Below are 23,300 nucleotides of genomic sequence, written 5' to 3' on the forward strand. Positions count from 1 at the left end.
CTACCTTTGGGAAAGATATGCCCATCACTATTTTATAGACCTCTGTAAGGTCACTCCTCAGCCTCCTACGCTCCAGAGAAAAAAATCCCAGTCTATCCAGCCTCTCCTTGTAACTCAAACCATCAAGTCCCGGTAGCATCCTTGTAAATCTTTTCTGCACTCTTTCTAGTTTAATAATATCCTTTCTATAATAGGGTGACCAGAACTGCACACAGTCTTCCAAGTGTGGCCTTACAAATGTCTTGTACAACTTCAACAAGACGTCCCAACTCCTGTATTCAATGTTCTGACCGATGAAACCAAGCATGCTGAACGCCTTCTTCACCACTCTGTCCACCTGTGACTCCACTTTCGAGGAGCTATGAACATGTAACCCTAGATCTCTTTGTTCTGTAACTCTCCCCAACGCCCTACCATTACCTGTGTAAGTCCTGCCCCTGGTTCAATCTACCAAAATGCATCACCTCGCATTTGTCTAAATTAAACTCCATCTGCCATTCGTCAGCCCACTGGCCCAATTGATCAAGATCCCGTTGCAATTTCTTCACTGTCTACTATGCCACCAATCTTGGTGCCATCTGCAAACTTACTAACCATGCCTCCTATATTCTCATCCAAATCACTAATATAAATGACAAATGCACACCACTGGTCACAGGCCTCCAATTTGAAAAACAACCCTCTACAAAAGAAGCCAATTTTGTATCCATTTACATACCTCACCCTGGATCCCGTGAGATTTAACCTTATGCAACAACCTACCAGGCGGTGCCTTGCTAAAGTCCATGTAGACAACATCAACTACATTGCCTTCATCTACTTTCTTGGTTACCCCTTCAAAAAACTCAATCAAATTTGTGAAACATGATTTTCCACTCAGAAAGCCATGCTGACTGTCCCTAATCAGTCCTTGCGTCTCGAAATGCCTGTCGATCCTGTCTCTCAAAATACCTTCCAACAATTTACACACCTCAGATGTGAGGCTAACTGGTCTGTAGTTCCCAGGCTTCTCCCTGCAGCCCTTTTTGAACAAAGGCACAACATTTGCCACTCTCCAATCTTCAGGCACCTCACCCGTGACTATCGATGATTCAAATATCTCGGCTCGAGGACCCGCAATTTCCTCCCTCGCCTCGCACAAAGCCCTGGGATACACTTCATCAGGTCCCGGGGATTTATCAGCACCACCTTCTCTGTAATATGTACACTCTTCAAGACATCACTATTTATTTCCCCAAGTTCCCTAACATCCATGTTTTTCTCTGGAATTTTTTTTCCCCAAATTCTATAACATAATGAGATCTTTGAAACAGAAATCAAACCTTTCAATTTGATCCCAAGCCATGACTTATTTTGATTGTTCTCATCTTAAGTAACATACTTTTATTCAGGTAATTTGCTTACAGCACATTTTCTTATGTCAGAATCATCCCAAACTCCGAAAACAGTGTTTTGGGCTTTCAACTGCCCATTAGTGTCTATCTTATCTCTTCTTTCTTTTGAGAAAACTTTGTCCCTTCATCCATCGCTATCACCTAAACTGCATTCTCCTTCCTAGAATCCCTTTAAATGTCTCTCTTGTATCGAATGAGTCCCACTTTTAATTCTGTGCTCCTCTGTTTACTATCAGCTCCTCTAGAACATATCTTTTTTTACCCTGTTCATTTTCCTTTCTCATTTATTCCACTGAATTATTTCCCTCATCTCTAATTATATTAATCTGTCTGTTTGGTGTTATAGGCGGGCTGTCCTTTTTAGCCCATCTGGCATCCAATACAGTTTTCAACCTTCCCAGATTCTTTGTGTTCAGAACTACTCCTCCAATCTTGTGATTGATTCACTAACTTTGCATATCCACGCCACACATCTCAACTAGAACGCATTATGGCCGTATAATAATTCCCATCATTCAGCATGTGCTCCCATTCTACCTCATGTAACTCCCCACTAAAAGTTCTCTCCCCTTTTTGTCAGATTTTTGAGTTTATGTCTTAAAACTACTGCAAGTCTTATAACACAAAGATCCATCCTAACTGGGACAGAATGGGTTAATTCTCTACTTGTTTCAGCAGGGGCGGAGTACGTTTGCTCAGATGGACATCATTACTTCAAATACTCCAAAAAGCCTGAACCAGATTAATCCAAAATAAGATTTTTTTTTCACTTTTAAGTATCCCTACTAAATTAAGACTTTTACATTTACTTACAATCTCTCCACCTTAAGCTCCAATTTTGCATGTTTAATTATTTCTGCAACTCTGTCTTGTAACCAACACAGACAGATACAAATTCAAACCAACTGTGTGCTGAAGTGGTTAACTCTCCTTACAACTTTTCCGACGTAACGTAACGCCATCTTGAAATTGATTTTCCTTTCCAACATCTCTGTCGGATTCCTATGACCATGGCCATCAATCATCAGCAAGACTTAAGAAATCCTGACCCTGCCTCAATTGCACTATCGTAAAGTCTCAACTGGGGGAAAGTAATTTATTATTCACTTTGACCTGCTTTTCCTGACTCCACCACATGGTGCTCTAGATTGCACAATTACACACTCTCTCTTTCTCTCTCGCTCTCGTTGGGCCTCTGACGCAAATCTTTGTCTCGTCACTGGACACAGGTGAGGTCCCAGAGGATTGGAGGATAGCCAATGTGGTCCCGTTATTTAAGAAGGGTAGGAAGGATAACCCGGGTAATTATAGGTCGGTGAGCTTGATGTCCGTGGTGGGGAAGTTGTTGGAGAAGATTCTTAAAGATAGGATGTATGCGCATTTAGAAAGGAATAAACTCATTAACGATAGTCAACATGGTTTTGTGAGAGGGAGGTCATGCCTCACGAACCTGGTGGTGTTTTTTGAAGAAGTGACCAAAATGGTTGACGAAGGAAGGGCCGTGGATGTTGTCTATATGGACTTTAGTAAAGCGTTTGACAAAGTCCCTCATGGTAGGCTCGTGAAAAAGGTTGGATCCCATGGGATAAAGGGGGAGGTGGCTAGATGGGTGGAGAACTGGCTTGGTCATAGAAGACAGAGGGTGGTAGTGGAAGGGTCTTTTTCCGGCTGGAGGCCTGTGACTAGTGGTGTACCGCAGGGCTCTGTATTGGGACCTCTGCTGTTTGTGATTTATATAAATGATCTGGAAGAAGGAGTAACTGGGGAGATCAGTAAGTTTGCGGACGACACAAAACTGGCAGGACTTGCAGATAGTGAGGAACATTGTCAGAGGCTACAGAAGGATATAGATAGGCTGGAAATTTGGGCAAGGAAATGGCAGATGGAGTTCAATCCTGATAAATGCGAAGTGATGCATTTTGGTGGGAATAATGTAGGGAGGAGCTACACGATAAATGGAAGAACCATAAAGGGTGTAGAGACGCAGAGGGACCTGGGTGTGCAAGTCCACAGATCTTTGAAGGTGACGTCACAGGTGGAGAAGGTGGTGAAGAAGGCATATGGCATGCTTGCCTTTATAGGACGGGGCATAGAGTATAAAAGTTGGGGTCTGATGTTGCAGATGTATAGAACGATGGTTCGGCCGCATTTGGAATACTGCGTCCAGTTCTGGTCGCCACACTACCAGAAGGACGTGGAGGCTTTGGAGAGAGTACAGAGGAGGTTTACCAGGATGTTGCCTGGTATGGAGGGGCTTGGGGAAACTGGGGTTGTTCTCCTTGGAAAGACGGAGGATGAGGGGAGACTTAATAGAGGTGTATAAAATTATGAAAGGCATAGATAGTAAGCTTTTCCCCGGGTCGGTGGTGACGTTCACGAGGGGTCATAGGTTCAAGGTGAAGGGGGGGAGGTTTAACACAGATATCAGAAGGACATATTTCACACAGAGGGTCATGGGGGCCTGGAATGTGTTGCCGGGCAAGGTGGTGGAGGCGGACACACTGGGAACGTTTAAGACTTATCTAGACAGCTATATGAACGGAGTGGGAATGGAGGGATACAAAAGAGTGGTCTAGTTTGGACCAGGGAGCGGCGCGGGCTAATTGTTCCTGGTTTCTCGTTTCAAGGCTTCATTCTATGATCATCTTGCTGGTGCCAGTACAGAGTGAGACTGCGGATAGTTGGGAACCTGTCTCGGGGGCAGGGAATTCATATGGTGTTCGTGGAAGTGGAAATGACTAGGGTTGGGAAGCATTTTCCGATCGGGGCCATTGTGATCTCCTGGACTCTTTTCGATCGCCTCAGGGGGTCGGAGAGGAATTTCCCTGATTTTTTTCCCCATATTGGCCCTGGGGTTTTTCACTCTGGGTTTTTGCCTCTCCCTGGAGATCACATGGTCTGGAATGGGGGGGTGGGGGTAAGTTAATAGGTTGTAATGAACAAAGCATCGTAGCTGTGAGGGACAGCTCGGTGGATAGGATATTGGTATGTAGATAGGCTGGAAAATTGGGCGGGGATCCTGGATTCAGGATTCAATCCTGGACCGGGGAGCGGCCCGGGCTTGGAGGGCCGAAGGGCCTGTTCCTGTGCTGTATTGTTCTTTGTTCTTTGTCATATACAGAAAATAAGTTGCTGCTTATTTCTTTTAACCCTTTACTCCCCTCTTTGGTCTATGACACTTCAAACCAGCCAATTTCACCCTGTCTCTTTCTCATGTGTCTCTCACAGGAGACCTATACTCCTGGGACCTCCCATTGTCGTTCTCTCACATGGCCTTGTCCCTTCTCTACCTCTGGAACCTTCCCTGTGAGTTCTTTTTGTCCGAGCCAGTCACCATCTGTATGCACGGTTTAGCCCCTTGATGCTTCTTTATGCAGCTTTTCGCTCTGCTGCATCAGAGGTCTGAGTGTCCATCCCTGGCCCCGCTATGTTTAAACGTAGTTTCTCTGCAAATGCCCCTTCCACCCACGCAGCTTTGTGCTCCACTCCATAGGAGATCCGAGTGTCCATCCCCATCCTCTCTATGTTAAGCGTGGGCTCTTTACCTACATACCGCTTTCGCACCTCTTCCCCAGTCCAAGATACTCGACTTCTGGCTGCCAGACACGTAGTCCCCTAACTATTGGGTGGTATTTAAAGAATGCACTCACCCACCTTTTGGGAACACGTCTTGCTGCCAGTCACTGGTCAGTACCCTGCTGTCGCAGCGCCAAATTGTAAGAGGAATTTTCTGAGGTTTCACACTGGGATGCCCTGTATTTAGTTGACCTCATTCAACCAATACATAGACTACAAAAGACAGGTTATAGTTAAAGAATGAAAAGGAATTTATTGGCTAATACGTGCATTAGGAGAGAGACACAGTCAATAAAGGTTGACTGTCCACTCTGAGCTAATCTCACAGTTGTAAAGTTGTTACATTATTCTGAACATTTCAATATCCCGCCCAACCTTGTCAATCAGACTGGAGGATCCAGTTACAATATTACACATTATTACCTGAGCCAATAACATTCCACCTGTCAACAGGAAAAGGAGATCATTGCCCCTGTAGGTTCCTCCCCCATTACCTAGGAAACCTAACCCATGTCAATTCCGGTAACCAAGGCCATAGCTAACGTCTGTGAATTTTAATTGGCGAAAGGAGTCGTTCTCTTTCCAAATCTGGCATCTTGTTATCAGCTTGAGAGACATCTCCAGCCTTGCTACCCATGAACGAATCCACTCCCTTACATACCAGACCTATTAAACTTGCTTTTGCATATCAAAAAAAAGAGAAACTGCCTTTCTATGCTCCATTATATTAAAAGAGGTCAGTCTGTTTACCATTGGGTTTCCCATCATGCTGTATTCAGAATGAAGTTGGCCAAGACGCACAATACATGTATCTTGAAAACACAGTTTAAGCTTATAATACTTGGTTAATTTGTGGTTATACAGTTTATAATACCATTGCAGTTTATAATACTTTTGCATATTTTGTTCCAGGCTCATTGTGAATTCTCACTATATTTAAAAGGCACTTTTATAATTACCTTAACCTCGTCTACTTATTATAATAAAACTAAAATGAAGGATCTCATACTAAGAATTCTATACTAGCCCCCCCCCTTCCAATCAGCCATTAACCCCCCCTTCCAATCAGCCATTAAATGATTACTTGAATAAAATTGTGTGCAGGGCTACAGGGAAAAGGCAGGGCAATGGCCCGAAGTAATAATGCTCGTTTGGAGAGCCAGGGCAGACATGATGGGGCAAGTACCCCCCTTCTGTGATTCTGAGGATCTTCAACCTTCAGTGAGTTGGAGGATGTGCTGTTCACAACAATAGGCTCATTACAATAGATCCCACATGGCAGACTGGTAAAAAGACTGAAACCACGTGGGATTCGGGGTGGGGTGGCTAGATGGAGACATAACTGCCTTGGTCATAGAAAATTGAGAATAGCGATGGGTGTTTTTCAGAATGGAGATCTATAGCTCGTGGCGTTCCGCAGGGCTCAATGCTGGGACCTCGTTGTTTGTAGTATATATAAATGACCTGGAGGAAAATGCGGGGAATCTGATGTGTAAATTTACAGATGACACGAAGATTAATGGTGGGGGGGATTGTCAGAGGTTACCACAGGATATAGATAGATTGGAGACTTGGGCACAGAAATAGCAGATGGAATCTGGACAAATGCATGGTGATACATTTTGGAGGATCAAATTTAGATGTGAATTATATTGTAAATGGCAGAACCGTTAGAAACATGAACATAGGGAGGGATCTGTGCTGCAGGTCCACAGTCCCCTAAAAGTGGCAACATAGGTGGCCAAGGTGATTAAGAAGGGATATGGCCTTCATCGCACCAGCCATTTAGTACAAGAGTTGGCAAATCATGTTGCAGTTATATAAAAGCTTGGTTAGGTCGTATTTGGTGGATTGAGTTCAGTTTTGATTGCCACACTACCAGAAGAACGTGGACGCTTTGGAGAGAGTGCAAACAAGGTTCACCAGGATGTTGCCTGGTCTCGGGTGTTGACAATGAGGAGAGGTTGAATAAACTGGGATTGTTTTCACAGGAAAGATGGAGACTGGGGGGAGACCTAATAGAGGTCTCCAAAAGTATGAAAGGCAGAGAGATAGGGGGATAGTCAAGGGCTTTTTCTCAGGGTGAACTTGTCAGTTACAAGGGGGCACAGGTTCAAAGTGAGAGGCGGAAAGTTTAAGGGAGATGCGTGGGGGCCGTTTTTCACGCAGAGACTGATGGGTGCCTGGAACGCTCTGCGAGAGGAGCTGGTGGAAGCAGGCATTAGCAACATTTAAGAGGCATCTGGATGGGTACATGAATAGGGAGGGATATGGTCCAAGTCAGGGCAGAAAGTTTTTTTAGTTTGGTTTGGGTATCATGATTGGTATGGGCTTGGAGGGCCGAAGGGCCTATTCCTGTGCTGTACTTTGCTTTGTTCTTTGATTTTGGTTCATTTGTTCTTTGTATGTTATATCTTGTAATAAATCCTCTTATCACTTAAAATAGTTTATAGATTGATTGTGTTTTTTGTGATCTTTTGCTTGACAATAGAATTCTGAAATTCTTTCCATTTTTCTTTGAAAGCTAAATCCTATTCTTTGATTATTCTTGTGTATTACTCCAGCAGTGGATACATTTTATACCCATTAGGAATTCCCAAGATACAAGGAAGATTATAGGAAATGTTTTCAGATTGAAAACGGGCAAATAGTGTTTAGCAGCAGTCAAGGTATTGGTAGGCATTGGCAGATATTGATAGGATTGGAAGTGATTTTACGGTGTGGCTGGATTATGTATTAATTTCACTTTTTCTTGCCAAGGTGATGGGATGTACATTTGGTTTACTGAGTGCTTCCTGGGGTCTGGAACAGCATGACAGCAAGGCTGCAGTGTAAGAGATGGTACTGACATGGCCAGAGCATTTTTTCCCCCCCCAGATTATGGGATTCTAAAACCTTACCGACCACTGACATTCAACAAATCGGCCTGTGGTTGCCAAGACGGTTCTTGCACCTTTTCTCGAATAAGGGTACCACATTTGCCACTCCACTGTAGAGATATTCACCCACTCCCTGGCCCCCACCACCCCCCAATGCCTCTTATCACGGTTAACTACCATCTGCCACTGCTCTGCCCATCTGACCTACCTACCTACATCGTTCTGTAACCCAGGACCATCTTCTTCACAATTAACCACCTCATCAATCTTAGCGTTGTCTGCAAACTTGTTTAACCTTCCCCCGACATTATCACCTATATCATTTATGCACGTAACAAATAATAAGGGCCCCAGTACTGATGCTTGTGGTACACCACTGGACACTGGCCTCCAGTCACTCAAACAGCCTTCTACCACAATCCTTTGTGTCCTGTTACTAAGCCAGTTTCTGATCCATGTCGCCAAATTTCCCTGAATTCCATGTGTTTTAAAATTCTCAGTTTCTCATGTGGGACCTTGTCAAAAGCTTTGGCAAAATCCATATAAACTACCTCAACTGAACTCCCTTCATTCACACACTTGATCATATTTGTGAGACATTCTAACCAATTTGTTAGGCATGACTTCCCTCTGACAAAGCTATGCTGACTATCCCCAATGAACCCATGTTTTTCCAAGTGGAAATTAATGCCCTCCTTCAAAATTTTCTCCAATAGTTTCCCTACCATTGATGTGAAACTCATTGGTCTGTAATTTCCTGGTTTATCTCTCACTCCACTTGAAACGTGGAACCACATTAACCGTCCTTCAGTCCTCTGGCACTTCCCCCATGGCTAGAGAGAATTCAAAATTTGTTTAACAGTCCCTGCAATTTCCTCCTTGCCTCCCACAGCAGCCTGGAATGCAATTTATCTGGGCCTTCGGATGTTCCTTACAATCCCTTTTCCTGAATTCTGAACCTATGTTCTCCTTTTCATGAGTGAAGACCGAAGAGAAGTATTCATTTAACATTTTTCCAATAACCTGCGGCTTCACATAGATTGCCCCCCCTTGATCTCCCATGGGCCCTACTCTTTCCCTCGTTAACTTCTTCCCTTTCATGCATTTATAAAAGATCTTGGGATTCTCCCTACTCTATTCGCAAGTCCTTTCTCATGCCCCCCTTTTGCTCTAATGATTGCTTTCTTAAGTTCCCTCTTGCACTTCCTATATTCCTCTCGGACTGCAGCTGAGTTGCTCCCTTTGGACATGCCTTTCTCTTCTTCCTCATCCAGTCCTGAATTGTCCTCAACATGATGTGGAGATGCCGGCGTTGGACTGGGGTAAACACAGTAAGAAGTCTCACAACACCAGGTTAAAGTCCAACAGGTTTATTTGGTAGCAAACGCCACTCGCTTTCGGAGCACTGCTGCTTCGTCAGGTGAGTGGGAGATCTGTTCACAAACAGGGCACATGAAGACACAAACTCAATTTACAGAATAATGATTGGAATGCGAGTCTTTACAGCTAATCAAGTCTTAAAGGTACAGGCAATGTGAATGGAGAGAGCATGAAGCACAGGTTAAAGAGATGTGTATTGTCTCCAGACAGGACAGTTAGTGAGATTTTGCAAGCCCAGGCAACTCGTGGGGGTTACAGATAGTGTGACATGAACCCAACATCCCGGTTTAGGCCGTCCTCATGTGTGCGGAACTTGGCTATCAGTCTCTGCTCAGCGACTGCGCTGTCGTGTGTCGTGAAGGCCGCCTTGGAGAACGCTTACCCGGAGATCAGAGGCCGAATGTCCGTGACCACTGAAGTGTTCCCCAACAGGAAGAGAACAGTCTTGCCTGGTGATTGTCGAGCGGTGTTCATTCATCTGTTGTTGTAGCGTCTGCATGGTTTCCCCAATGTACCATGCCTCTGGACATCCTTTCCTGCAGCGTATCAGGTAGACAACGTTGGCCGAGTTGCAAGAGTATGTACCGTGTACCTATTGGATGGTGTTCTCACGTGAGATGATGGCATCCGTGTCGATGATCCGGCACGTCTTGCAGAGGTTGCTGCGGCAGGGTTGCGTGGTGTCGTGGTCACTGTTTTCCTGAAGGCTGGGTAGTTTGCTGCGGACAATGGTTATGACAACTGTTCTCTTCCTGTTGGGGAACACTTCAGCGGTCACAGACATTCGGCCTCTGATCTTCGGGTAAGCGTTCTCCAAGGCGGCCTTCATGACACACGACAGCGCAGAGTCGCTGAGCAGAGACTGATAGCCAAGTTCTGCACACATGAGGACAGCCTCAACCGGGATCTTGGGTTCATGTCACACTATCTGTAACCCCCACGACTTGCCTGAACTTGCAAAATCTCACTAACTGTCCTGTCTGGAGACAATACACATCTCTTTAACCTGTGCTTAATGCTCTCTCCACTCACATTGTCTGTACCTTTAAGACTTGATTAGCTGCAAAGACTCGCATTCCAACCATGATTTTGTAAATTGAGTTTGTGTCTTTATATGCTCTGTTTGTGAATAGAACTCCCACTCACCTGACGAAGGGGCAGCACTCCGAAAGCTAGTGGTGTTTGCTACCAAATAAACCTGTTGGACTTTAACCTGCTGTTGTGAGACTTCTTATTGTCCTAGACATCCAGGGTTCCCTGAATTTATTGTTCCAACATGTGATAACTCCACAGAGGCGAAAGTCCCGTCACCAAGTTACTTTATTTACACCATCTATCTTCACACAACCAGTTCTCCAGTTGCTTCCTGCTGAAATGCAGGCTGGGAATCTGACACATCTGCTTTAAATCGGGAGCATGAGGCTCCCTGATTTAACCATTAATTAGGACTCATCAGGTATTTCTTTTGATATTTTTAAATTTCTTTTGATAATGGACTCATCAGGTATCCCTTTTGACACCAACCAAATAAATGAACTCAAATTAACTTGAGGACAAATTAAAAGGGGCAGCTCCCCAAAAGGAGGGGGGAACAGCCCGAACCAAAAACAAAGTCGAAAGGAAACTTAAAACATTAAATCATAGTGTGATTATCGGGGTCGATAATGCACCCCAGCCCCTGCGGTGCCCAGCGTGGAAGGTGTCAACTGCGCCCATGGACACCGCATGCTCCCTCTCCAGGGACACCTGGCTGCGAATATAGCCGCGGTAGAGGGGCAGACAGTAAGGATGGACGACCCTGTCGATCGCCCGCTGGCTGGACCTGTTGATGGCTCGCCTCACCAGGCCCAAGAGCAGGTTCACGAGGAGGTCGCTCTCCGCACCAGGTGCCCATAGATCAGGAGTGTGGGACTGAAGTGCAGACAAAACATCAGTGAAAGGTTTTTAAGGAAAACAAAAAGGGAGTGCAACCTAAGATACAAAATGTAGACATGGCCCATGGACTCCACAAGACCAGGGGCAAGCTTGGGAGCCCGTGAACCTAAAGAACCTACGGTTGTATTTCTTCTGATACCAACCAAATAAACGAACTCAAATTGACTTGGGGACAAATTAAAAGGGGCAGCTCCCCAAAAGGAAGGGTGAACAGCCCGAACCAAAAACAAACCAAAAAAGGTGTGCAATCTAAAACATAGAACGTAGACATGGCCCATGGACTCCACAAGACAAGGGGCAAGCTTGGGAGCCCGTGAACCTAAAGAACCTACGGTTGTACTTCATACTCTAGCAAGCCAACCTCATTAGCCTGGCTGCAGTCATCACACTACATTTCCCCCGAACGAGTATATGTTGGACCTGTACTCTCCCCAGCTCCTTTTTGAAGGCCCCACACTGTTTCGCTGTAGACATACTACATAGAGCTGTTCCCAGTGAACTTTGGCCAGATCCTGCCTTATTTTAATAAAATCTGCTTTCTCCTTATCCAAAGCCATCTTTTGCAGTCCATCTTTCTCCTTGTCCAATACAAATTTGAACCATACCTTGTTGTGGTTGCTTTCGCTAAAGTGCTCCCCCACTGCCACATTGAAAATTTGTCTGGCTTTCTTCCTTAGAATCACATCCAGCACTGCATCCCTTTTGGACCTTCTACATAGTGATTTAAAACAAATTCCCCTGGATGAATTTCAAGAAATCCTCCCCTCTAAACCCTTAACAATGTGACTATCCCAATTTATGTTGGGAAATTTGAAATCCCCTAGTACCATTACCCAATTATTACTCTTGCACACCTCTCTGAACTGTCCTCTATTTCCCACTGACTCTTTGGGGGCCTATAATACACTCCCAGTAATGTGGCTGGCCCCTTATCATTTCTAAATTCTACCCACAGAGCCTCGTGTGAAGACCCTTCCAAGATGTCATCTCTCCTTATAGCAGTAATTGACTCCTTAATTAATCGTACTACACCACCTCCCTTTTTACATTCTCCTCTGTCTCACCTAAAGATCTTATGCCCCGGAATGTTGAGTTGCCAGTCTTGCTCTTCATTCAACTATGTTTCTGTGATGGCAACAATATCACACTTCCATGTGTCAGTGCCCTTGACTCATCAATCTTACCTATTACACTCCATCCAGCCTTGCATTACTCGCTTGACACTCAGCATGGCTGAACTCACTCTGACTTGCTTCCTTTATTTTAACTCAGTTTGTTCAGGCCATCCTGTTTGTACATGTACTACCTTCCCCAGAAAGGGTCCCAGTGATCCAGAAATCTAAAATCCTCCCTGCTGCACCAATTCCTGAGTCATTTATTCATATTTTCCTATTTCTATACTTGCTAGCACATGGTACGGGGAGTAATCCAGAGATTACAACCATTGAGGTATTGCTTTTTAACCTACTGCCTAGCTTCTTGAATTCTCACTTTGCCGATATCATTGGTGCCAACATGTACCACGACCTTTAACCCATCACCCTCACCATTCAGACTGCCCTGCAGCCATTCAGTGACATCCCTGAACCTGGCACCAGGGAGGCAACATACCTCTTGGAGTCACGTCTTCAACTGTAGAAGCGCCTGTCTGCTTCTCTGACAAAAGAATCCCCTCTCACTATTACTCTTCCTTTCTTTTTTCTCGCCACCCTGTGCAGTCAAACCGCTTGTGGTGCCAGAAGCTTGGCTCTGACTGCACTCCTCTGAGGTGCCAGCACCCTCATCAGCTTCCAAAATAAAATATCAGTTAGTGAGTGGGGTCCAGGGAACTTCTGCACGACCTTGCCTGTTCTTTCTGGACTTTCCAGTGGTCACTATTTCCTTCTTTCCACTAGTCCTTAGAGCTGTGGTGTTCACATAACTCTCAGTCTTGCAGGTGCGCCACAGTGTCTCCAGCTGTTGCTCAAGCTCCGAAACACGGAGCTCCAGGTTCTGCAGCTGGGAGCACTTCCTGCACATTTGGTTATCTCGGACACCGGCAGCATCAGGGATTCCCCGCATGTGACAAGCCACACATTCCACTCAGCTGTCCTCTCCTGACATGTCTTAAATTTACAATTAATGCCTTCGATTAGAACAAATCTAGATACAGGTATTAAATAATATTTTTCCCAATAAAAAATAAGTTTCTTTTATCTTCAGCTATTTAAACACAGTCCCTAATATCAGTTACTCACCAGTCAATCAGTTTACCGCTTCCCTGTGATGTCATTCTTCAATTTTTCAATTCAGCGCATTGTTTGAAGAGAAACCTTGTACCTGCGCTCTGCTTTATCCTCTCCTCATATCCATGCTCTCCTTTATCCTGCCCTCTCCCTGCGCTCTGCTTTATCCTCTCCTCATATCCATGCTCTCCTTTATCCTGCCCTCTCCCTGCGCTCTGCTTTATCCTCTCCTCATATCCATGCTCTCCTTTATCCTGCCCTCTCCCTGCGCTCTGCTTTATCCTCTCCTCATATCCATGCTCTCCTTTATCCTGCCCTCTCCCTGCGCTCTGCTTTATCCTCTCCTCGTCCCCGTCCCCGGCCTCTCCCCTGCCCTCTCCCCCGCACTCTCCCCTGCCCCTACACTCGTCCCCAGCCCTGCCCTCACCCGCCCCCGCCCCCCCGCACCCGCTCCCCCCCTTGCACCCGCCCCCCCTGCACCCGCTTCCCCCCCCTGCACCCGCTTCCCCCCCCTGCACCCGCTTCCCCCCCCTGCACCCGCTTCCCCCCTGGCGCCCGCTTCCCCCCTGGCGCCCGCTTCCCCCCTTGCGCCCGCTTCCCCCCTTGCGCCCGCTCCCCCCCTTGCGCCCGCTCCCCCCCTTGCGCCCGCTCCCCCCCTTGCGCCCGCTCCCCCCCTTGCGCCCGCTCCCCCCCTTGCGCCCGCTCCCCCCCTTGCGCCCGCTCCCCACCTTGCGCCCGCTCCCCCCCTTGCGCCCGCTCCCCCCCTTGCGCCCGCTCCCCCCCTTGCGCCCGCTCCCCCCCTTGCGCCCGCTCCCCCCCTTGCGCCCGCTCCCCCCCTTGCGCCCGCTCCCCCCCTTGCGCCCGCTCCCCCCCTTGCGCCCGCTCCCCCCCTTGCGCCCGCTCCCCCCCTTGCGCCCGCTCCCCCCCTTGCGCCCGCTCCCCCCCTTGCGCCCGCTCCCCCCCTTGCGCCCGCTCCCCCCCTTGCGCCCGCTCCCCCCCTTGCGCCCGCTTCCCCCCTGCGCCCGCTTCCCCCCTGCGCCCGCTTCCCCCCTGCGCCCGCTTCCCCCCTGCGCCCGCTTCCCCCCTGCGCCCGCTTCCCCCCTGCGCCCGCTTCCCCCCTGCGCCCGCTTCCCCCCTGCGCCCGCTTCCCCCCTGCGCCCGCTTCCCCCCTGCGCCCGCTTCCCCCCTGCGCCCGCTTCCCCCCCTGCGCCCCCGCTTCCCCCCCTGCGCCCCCGCTTCCCCCCCTGCGCCCCCGCTTCCCCCCCTGCGCCCCCGCTTCCCCCCCTGCGCCCCCGCTTCCCCCCCTGCGCCCCCGCTTCCCCCCCTGCGCCCCCGCTTCCCCCCCTGCGCCCCCGCTTCCCCCCCTGCGCCCCCGCTTCCCCCCCTGCGCCCCCGCTTCCCCCCCTGCGCCCCCGCTTCCCCCCCTGCGCCCCCGCTTCCCCCCCTGCGCCCCCGCTTCCCCCCCTGCGCCCCCGCTTCCCCCCCTGCGCCCCCGCTTCCCCCCCTGCGCCCCCGCTTCCCCCCCTGCGCCCCCGCTTCCCCCCCTGCGCCCCCGCTTCCCCCCCTGCGCCCCCGCTTCCCCCCCTGCGCCCCCGCTTCCCCCCCTGCGCCCCCGCTTCCCCCCCTGCGCCCCCGCTTCCCCCCCTGCGCCCCCGCTTCCCCCCCTGCGCCCCCGCTTCCCCCCCTGCGCCCCCGCTTCCCCCCCTGCGCCCCCGCTTCCCCCCCTGCGCCCCCGCTTCCCCCCCTGCGCCCCCGCTTCCCCCCCTGCGCCCCCGCTTCCCCCCCTGCGCCCCCGCTTCCCCCCCTGCGCCCCCGCTTCCCCCCCTGCGCCCCCGCTTCCCCCCCTGCGCCCCCGCTTCCCCCCCTGCGCCCCCGCTTCCCCCCCTGCGCCCCCGCTTCCCCCCCTGCGCCCCCGCTTCCCCCCCTGCGCCCCCGCTTCCCCCCCTGCGCCCCCGCTTCCCCCCCTGCGCCCCCGCTTCCCCCCCTGCGCCCCCGCTTCCCCCCCTGCGCCCCCGCTTCCCCCCCTGCGCCCCCGCTTCCCCCCCTGCGCCCCCGCTTCCCCCCCTGCGCCCCCGCTTCCCCCCCTGCGCCCCCGCTTCCCCCCCTGCGCCCCCGCTTCCCCCCCTGCGCCCCCGCTTCCCCCCCTGCGCCCCCGCTTCCCCCCCTGCGCCCCCGCTTCCCCCCCTGCGCCCCCGCTTCCCCCCCTGCGCCCCCGCTTCCCCCCCTGCGCCCCCGCTTCCCCCCCTGCGCCCCCGCTTCCCCCCCTGCGCCCCCGCTTCCCCCCCTGCGCCCCCGCTTCCCCCCCTGCGCCCCCGCTTCCCCCCCTGCGCCCCCGCTTCCCCCCCTGCGCCCCCGCTTCCCCCCCTGCGCCCCCGCTTCCCCCCCTGCGCCCCCGCTTCCCCCCCTGCGCCCCCGCTTCCCCCCCTGCGCCCCCGCTTCCCCCCCTGCGCCCCCGCTTCCCCCCCTGCGCCCCCGCTTCCCCCCCTGCGCCCCCGCTTCCCCCCCTGCGCCCCCGCTTCCCCCCCTGCGCCCCCGCTTCCCCCCCTGCGCCCCCGCTTCCCCCCCTGCGCCCCCGCTTCCCCCCCCTGCGCCCCCGCTTCCCCCCCCTGCGCCCCCGCTCCCCCCCCCCTGCGCCCCCGCTCCCCCCCCCCTGCGCCCCCGCTTTCCCCCCCCTGCGCCCCCGCTTTTTCCCCCCTGCGCCCCCGCTTCTCCCCCCTGCGCCCCCGCTTCTCCCCCCTGCGCCCCCGCTTCTCCCCCCTGCGCCCCCGCTTCCCCCCCCTGCGCCCCCGCTTCCCCCCCCCTGCGCCCCCGCTTCCCCCCCCCTGCGCCCCCGCTCCCCCCCCCTGCGCCCCCGCTCCCCCCCCGCGCCCCCGCTTCCCCCCCCGCGCCCCCGCTTCCCCCCCCTGCGCCCCCGCTTCCCCCCCCTGCGCCCCCGCTTCCCCCCCCTGCGCCCCCGCTTCCCCCCCCTGCGCCCCCGCTTCCCCCCCTGCGCCCCCGCTTCCCCCCCCTGCGCCCCCGCTTCCCCCCCCTGCGCCCCCGCTTCCCCCCCTGCGCCCCCGCTTCCCCCCCTGCGCCCCCGCTTCCCCCCCCTGCGCCCCCGCTTCCCCCCCCTGCGCCCCCGCTTCCCCCCCCTGCGCCCCCGCTTCCCCCCCTTGCGCCCCCTGCTTCCCCCTCCTGCGCCCCCTGCTTCCCCCCCCTGCGCCCCCGCTTCCCCCCCCCTGCGCCCCCGCTTCCCCCCCCCTGCGCCCCCGCTTCCCCCCCCTGCGCCCCCGCTTCCCCCCCCCCCTGCGTCCCCGCTTCCCCCCCCCCTGCGCCCCCCCCCCCCCCCCCCCCCCCGCGCCGGCTCCCCCCCCTACACCGGCTCCCCTCCCCCTGCACCCGCTCTCCCCCTGCACCCGCTCTCCCCCTGCACCCGCTCTCCCCCTGCACCCGCTCTCCCCCTGCACCCGCTCTCCCCCTGCACCCGCTCTCCCCCTGCACCCGCTCTCCCCCTGCACCCGCTTCCCCCCCTGCGCCCCCGCTTCCCCCCCTGCGCCCCCGCTTTCCCCCCCCTGCGCCCCCGCTTCCCCCCCCTGCGCCCCCGCTTCCCCCCCCCTGCGCCCCCGCTCCCCCCCCCTGCGCCCCCGCTCCCCCCCCTGCGCCCCCGCTCCCCCCCCCTGCGCCCCCGCTCCCCCCCCCTGCGCCCCCGCTTCCCCCCCCTGCGCCCCCGCTTCCCCCCCCTGCGCCCCCGCTTCCCCCCCTGCGCCCCCGCTTCCCCCCCCTGCGCCCCCGCTTCCCCCCCCTGCGCCCCCGCTTCCCCCCCCTGCGCCCCCGCTTCCCCCCCCTGCGCCCCCGCTTCCCCCCCCCTGCGCCCCCGCTTCCCCCCCCTGCGCCCCCGCTTCCCCCCCCTGCGCCCCCGCTTCCCCCCCCTGCGCCCCCGCTTCCCCCCCCCTGCGCCCCCGCTTCCCCCCCCTGCGCCCCCGCTTCCCCCCCCCTGCGCCCCCGCTTCCCCCCCCTGCGCCCCCGCTCCCCCCCCCCCCGCGTCCCCGCTTCCCCCCCCCCCTGCGCGCCCCCCCCCCCCCGCGCCGGCTCCCCCCCCTACACCGGCTCCCCTCCCCCTGCACCCGCTCTCCCCCTGCACCGGTTTTCCCCTTCCCCCGCTCTCCCCCCTGCACCCGCTCTCCCCCCTGCACCCGCTCTCCCCCCCTGCACCCGCTCTCCCCCCTGCACCCGCTCTCCCCCCTGCACCCGCTCTCCCCCCTGCACCCGCTCTCCCCCCTGCACCCGCTCTCCCCCCTGCACCCGCTCTCCCCCCTGCACCCGCTCTCCCCCCTGCACCCGCTCTCCCCCCTGCACCCGCTCTCCCCCCTGCACCCGCTCTCCCCCCTGCACCCGCTCTCCCCCCTGCACCCGCTCTCCCCCCTGCACCCGCTCTCCCCCCTGCACCCGCTCTCCCCCCTGCACCCGCTCTCCCCCCTGCACCCGCTCTCCCCCCTGCACCCGCTCTCCCCCCTGCACCCGCTCTCCCCCCTGCACCCGCTCTCCCCCCCCCCCTGCACCCGCACCCGCTCTCTTTCCCCCCCCCCCGCACCCGCTCCCCTGCCCTGCCTCACCCTTCGCCGTGACCATTTCCCCCGCGACCCCATCCTCGCCCCCTGCTTTTTGCCCCATCCCTGCCCGCTCCTCGCAGGAATGGAGACGTCTGCTTCCAGAAACTGACTGTCGGCCTCTTCCCCAGACTCGTCTTTATCCTGATCAACAGGAGCTAATACAATTATTCTGAAATTAATTTCACTAAGGCTAAACTAACAAATTGTTGCTCATGGTATCAGATTTTCTGCTGCATCACTTAAAAAAAAAAATGATGGTTTTCAACTTGAAAAGGCAACCGGTGACAGTTCTAAATGAAGAGCTCACTTTTGAGATAATTGGTTTTTAATTTTACTTTTGGTTTTCTTTTAAATCCTGCATTTGGAGTAACTCACGTGTGTATTTTGATACATGGTATAGATTATGTCAAGTGGCTTGTATCAGCGTGGGAAAGAGAATGAAGGCATTTATGGGTTTCTAGCTGCAGATATCAGAAAAGAGATTCGCAGAGCTTCACGAATGGTATGTCAGATTTACTATTTTATTAACTTGTCATTTTTCCTTGTCACTCAATTTCAGTCAACATGTAATCTTTCAGTTAATTGCAAACTGAAGCTAACTGATGATTTATCAAAAACTGAAAATGGGGATAGTATATTTCTTTCTCTCTTGGATTTCATAGCATGTTCTCAATAATTGGAGTGCTATTTGAAGTGGGGAATTTTCGAATAGTGGCCTGATTTCTTAGAAAAACATTGTATTTTTCCACTGACTAAGTTATGAGCTTGGAATTCATATCACCATTTTTCTGCATCGTTTGCATTTTTTGACTGAAATATAGATTCATTTTTAAAATGTTAAAATCCATTATTAAATTCCTTTTAATTGAAACGTAAACATTCTACATTCAAAATCATAATAATTGGTTTCATTTCAGTTCATTGAATCCACACATGATCAAACTGTTAACATCTTCATGTTAGGTATAAATCATAACTCTTTCCCTCCGAACTGTTACTATTCTGGCTAATTTTAAATCCCTTTCCCCACTATTCTTTCATGTTGAGACCTGCACTCAGATGTATTTGATTAACTTAAACCCAATTTCTATTCTAAACTGTAATTTGTTCTTCTTTTGAGATCAATTGTAACAATGTATTATGGAAAATAGGACGATTGTCCTTGCACTTCTTAAGTCTTGATTAAAATGGGTAGAAACATCTGCGGGTTATTTTTGTGGGAAGTATATATTTAATCAAAAGAGAAGATTTTGTTGGTTTGTTAAAATCCAGGTCAGAAACTCCAAAGTGTGAGGTGATTCACTTTGGAAGGAGTAACAGGAATACAGAGTACTGGGCTAATGGTAAGATACTTGGTAGTGTGGATGAACAGAGGGATCTGGGTGTCCATGTGCATAGATCCCTGAAAGTTGGCACCCAGGTTGATAGGGTTGTTAAGAAGGCGTACGGTGTGTTAGCTTTTATTGGCAGAGGGATTGAGTTTCGGAGCCAGGAGGTCATGCTGCAACTGTACAAAACTCTGGTGCGGCCGCATTTGGATTATTGCGTACAGTTCTGGTTGCCGCATTATAGGAAAGATGTGGAAGTGTTGGAAAGGGTACAGAGGAGATTTGCCAGGATGTTGCCTGGTATGGTGGGAAAATCGTATGAGGGGCTTGAGGTTGTTTCGTTAAGAGAGAAGAAGGTTAAGAGGTGACTTAATAGAGGCATACAAGATGATCAGATGATTAGATAGGGTGGATAGTGAGAGCCTTTTTCCTCGGATGGTGTTGGCTTGCACGAGAGGACATAGCTTTAAATTGAGGGGTGAGAGATATAGGACAGATGTTAGAGGTAGGTTCTTTACTCAGAGAGTGGTAAGGGTGTGGAATGCCCTGCCTGCAGCAGTAGTGGACTCGTCAACATTAAGAGCATTCAAATGGTTATTGGATAAACATATGGATGATATTGGAATAGTGTAGATTAGAGGGGCATTGGATTGGTTCCACTGGCCGGGCGGCACGGTAGCACAGTGGTTAGCACTGCTGCTTCACAGCTCCAGGATCCCGGGTTCGATTCCCGGCTCGGGTCACTGTCTGTGTGGAGTTTGCACATTCTCCTCGTGTCTGCGTGGGTTTCCTCCGGGTGCTCCGGTTTCCTCCCACAGTCCAAAGATGTGCGGGTTAGGTTGATTGACCAGGTTAAAAATTGTCCCTTAGAGTCCTGGGATGCGTAGGTTAGAGGGATTAGCGGGTAAAATATGTGGGGGTAGGGCCTGGGTGGGATTGTGGTCGGTGCAGACTCGATGGGCCGAATGGCCTCCTTCTGCACTGTAGGGTTTCTATGTTTATGTTTTAACATCGAGGGCCGAAGGGCCTGTACTGCGCTGTAGTGTTCTATGTTCTATGTTCTAAAGTGTTGTATGAAGTCAGCCTAGTTTATAAGTTTTGCACTTTGCATTTGACGCAGGTAAGCATAAGATGTTTCACTCCAGGTATGATTCAAATGATCCACTAGCAAACTTGTATCAAATGAAGTTTATTTAAGAGTACAGTTCGCACATCAGATGATTAGCAATAACTTTTACCAATTACAAACAAGAAAAAAAATCATGATATTATGTGGACCTTAACAGCTAAATGTACTGTTCCGACCAAACAAACACCTACAAACACACCCCTGTCCTCGTTTTGGCACAGACAAGTCTGCTCACATGATGCTGGATCTTGCAGTTTTGCAACACCTGCTGTGAATTAGTCCTCTGGATGGAGAATTGAGATTCTGACTTCCCCGTCCTGGAGTTCCCAGCACATCTCAAGGTAGAGATCGAGCCATGCTGGCTTCCAGCTTTTAGCCAGCAAACCACCGACAGCAAAAGTTTCACTCCAGAAAGGCAAGAAAGACTGCTTCCAAACAGCTTTTAACTAACCAGCAGCCAGCAGAATTTTCAGTACCTGGCAGAGATACACAGGGTGGGATTTTCCGGCTGCGCTTGCCCCAGAACTGGAAAACCCTGCCCAATGTCACGAACCTTTGCATCGTCTGATCCCTTGCCCACTACGATTCACAGGATGGGAAAATTCCCCACACAAACTGTTTTCATTCTGGATTCCAAACAGCTTCTAACTATACTGAAAGTAACTCTTGGAATTTCCCTGAGAAGGAACTACCTGACCGTGACCTATCAATCAGCCTTCCCCTGACAATTCAAAGGGATCATAAAACCCTAGGACATTGAATTAGGCCCAGATTAAAAGCAAACATTGCTGCAATTATCTGCTACAGCAACCATAACAGATACCGGTAAGGCAGCAATCACAAAAGACCAGGGCTTCTTAAAAGAACTGCAGAGAAACATGATTAAAATACATTTTTTCAAGGCACAGTAGCTTCACAAGTTGTTATCATCAAAAAGGCACTTCAGTTACATCAGTGATATTCGTGATTAGTAGCCTCCCAATTCATCTTGGAGTAACTTCATAACCAGCAGGCCAAGATTTCTAGAATTCCAGAATGTTGCTTTTGAGCTGCACAATCCTGGAAAATGCCACTAATATTTGGGAAAGTGCCTCAGGTTACTATTTTGTTGTATAAAATGGAATTACTTTGAACAAAAAATGTTCCTTTTATTTTGCATCCACATTAAGACTAGCTAAATAGTAATTTGATGAGTGCGTTTTCCACCGATTTCATAACCCACCCAATTTCATTCATTGAGATCAGGCAATGAAACTGTAAGTGATCTTTCACAGTTTATATTTTCCTGTCAATTTTCTTTCCCCTCTTGCTTCTGAGGATTGATTGTCTCTGGGCCCATGACTTCTATGTGCCATCTTTTTTCTCTTAGTCTGTCTTCTGTTATGTCTTTATCTCTTCACCATGATTCATTTTTCCTCTCTTTGGTAATTTATCACCCCAGTCCCTGTCTCGACCCATCACTATTCCTCTCTTTTCTGACTTGCCTGCCACGGGCAGCACGGTGGCACAGTGGTTAGCACTGCTGCCTCACAGCTCCAGGGACCTGGGTTCAATTCCTGCCTTGGGTCACGGTCTGTGTGGAGTTTGCACATTCTCCCTGTGTCTGAGTGGGTTTCCTCTGGGTGCTCCGGTTTCCTCCCACAGTCCAAAGATGTGCAGGTTAGGTTAATTGGCCATGCTAAGTTGCCCCTTCGTGTCCCAGGATGTGTATGTTAGCGGGATTGGCAGGGTAAATATGTGGGCTTTCGGGGATAGGGCCTGGATGGAATTGTTGCAGCGATCACTGCCCCTCTCCCACGTACCTTTCAGAATTTCATTCTACTTGCAAACAATGCCATTGCCATCCACACTGTTAAGATTGACATCATAGCTTTCCCTTCATAGGTGGCAACGTGCTTTCTCTCACCAAAGCTCCTTAACTAGCTATATTTTCTAATGCTTGTGCTGCTTATACTGCTGCAGTTGGTTGCAGCCTTTACTGACAAATCACACCTCATTTGTCTTTAAGAACGTTCTTAAAATCCTGTTCTTTAATCAAGCTTTTCATTGCCTGTTTATAAAATATGGTGTGGAGATGCCGGCGTTGGACTAGGGTAAACACAGTAAGAAGTTTAACAACACCAGGTTAAAGTCCAACAGGTTTATTTGGTAGCAAAAGCCACAAGCTTTTGGAGCTTTAAGCTCCTTCTTCAGGTGAGTGGGAATTCTGTTCCCAAGCAGGGTATATAAAGACACACACTCAATTTACAGAATAATGGTTGGAATGCGAATACTTACAGCTAATCAAGTCTTAAAGGTACAAACAATGTGAGTGGAGAGAGCACCAAGACAGGTCAAAGAGATGTGTATTGTCTCCAGACAGGACAGCCAGTGAAATTCTGCAAGTCCAGGCAAGCTGTGGGGATTACACATTGTAATCTGTAACTTGTAAATAAAACCATTGTAAATAAACCTGTTGTTGTTAAACTTCTTACTGTAAAATATGGAGCAGGAGTAGACCACTCAATTTTGGGCCTGCTCCACCTTTCAATAGGATTGCGCCTGATCTGATTGTAATCTCAACTTCATATTCCCACCTACCCCTCAGCAAGAATTCTAACTCCGCCTTAATATATTCAAAGATTTGGCTTCCACCTCCTTTTGAGGAAGAGAGTTCCAAAGACTGTGGTCCCGTTATTTAAGAAGGGTAGGAAGGATAACCTGGGAAATTATAGGCTGGTGAGCTTGACGTCCGTGGTCGGGAAGTTGTTGGAGAGGATTCTTAGAGATAGGATGTATGCGCATTTAGAAAGGAATAAACTCATTAACGATAGTCAGCATGGTTTTGTGAGAGGGAGGTCATGCCTCACGAACCTGGTGGAGTTT

General features: G+C 51.3%; 1 protein-coding gene across 7 annotated transcripts in view; it reads left to right on the top strand.

Annotated features, from left to right (window-relative positions):
- The window catches only part of g2e3 (G2/M-phase specific E3 ubiquitin protein ligase), a 328,981-nt gene that overhangs the window by 50,173 nt on the left and 255,508 nt on the right, over positions 1-23,300 (top strand). For 5 of the 7 annotated variants that reach the window (XM_078233704.1, XM_078233703.1, XM_078233707.1 and 2 more), the window contains one exon: positions 18,379-18,480. The exons of the other annotated variants lie outside the window; for them this stretch is intronic. In XM_078233704.1, coding sequence (XP_078089830.1) covers positions 18,379-18,480 — 102 coding nt within the window. The remainder of the gene's footprint in view (positions 1-18,378; positions 18,481-23,300) is intronic. 7 annotated transcript variants of the gene reach the window in all.

Source organism: Mustelus asterias, chromosome 18 (genome assembly GCF_964213995.1).
Source record: "Mustelus asterias chromosome 18, sMusAst1.hap1.1, whole genome shotgun sequence".
Taxonomy (NCBI): domain Eukaryota; kingdom Metazoa; phylum Chordata; class Chondrichthyes; order Carcharhiniformes; family Triakidae; genus Mustelus; species Mustelus asterias.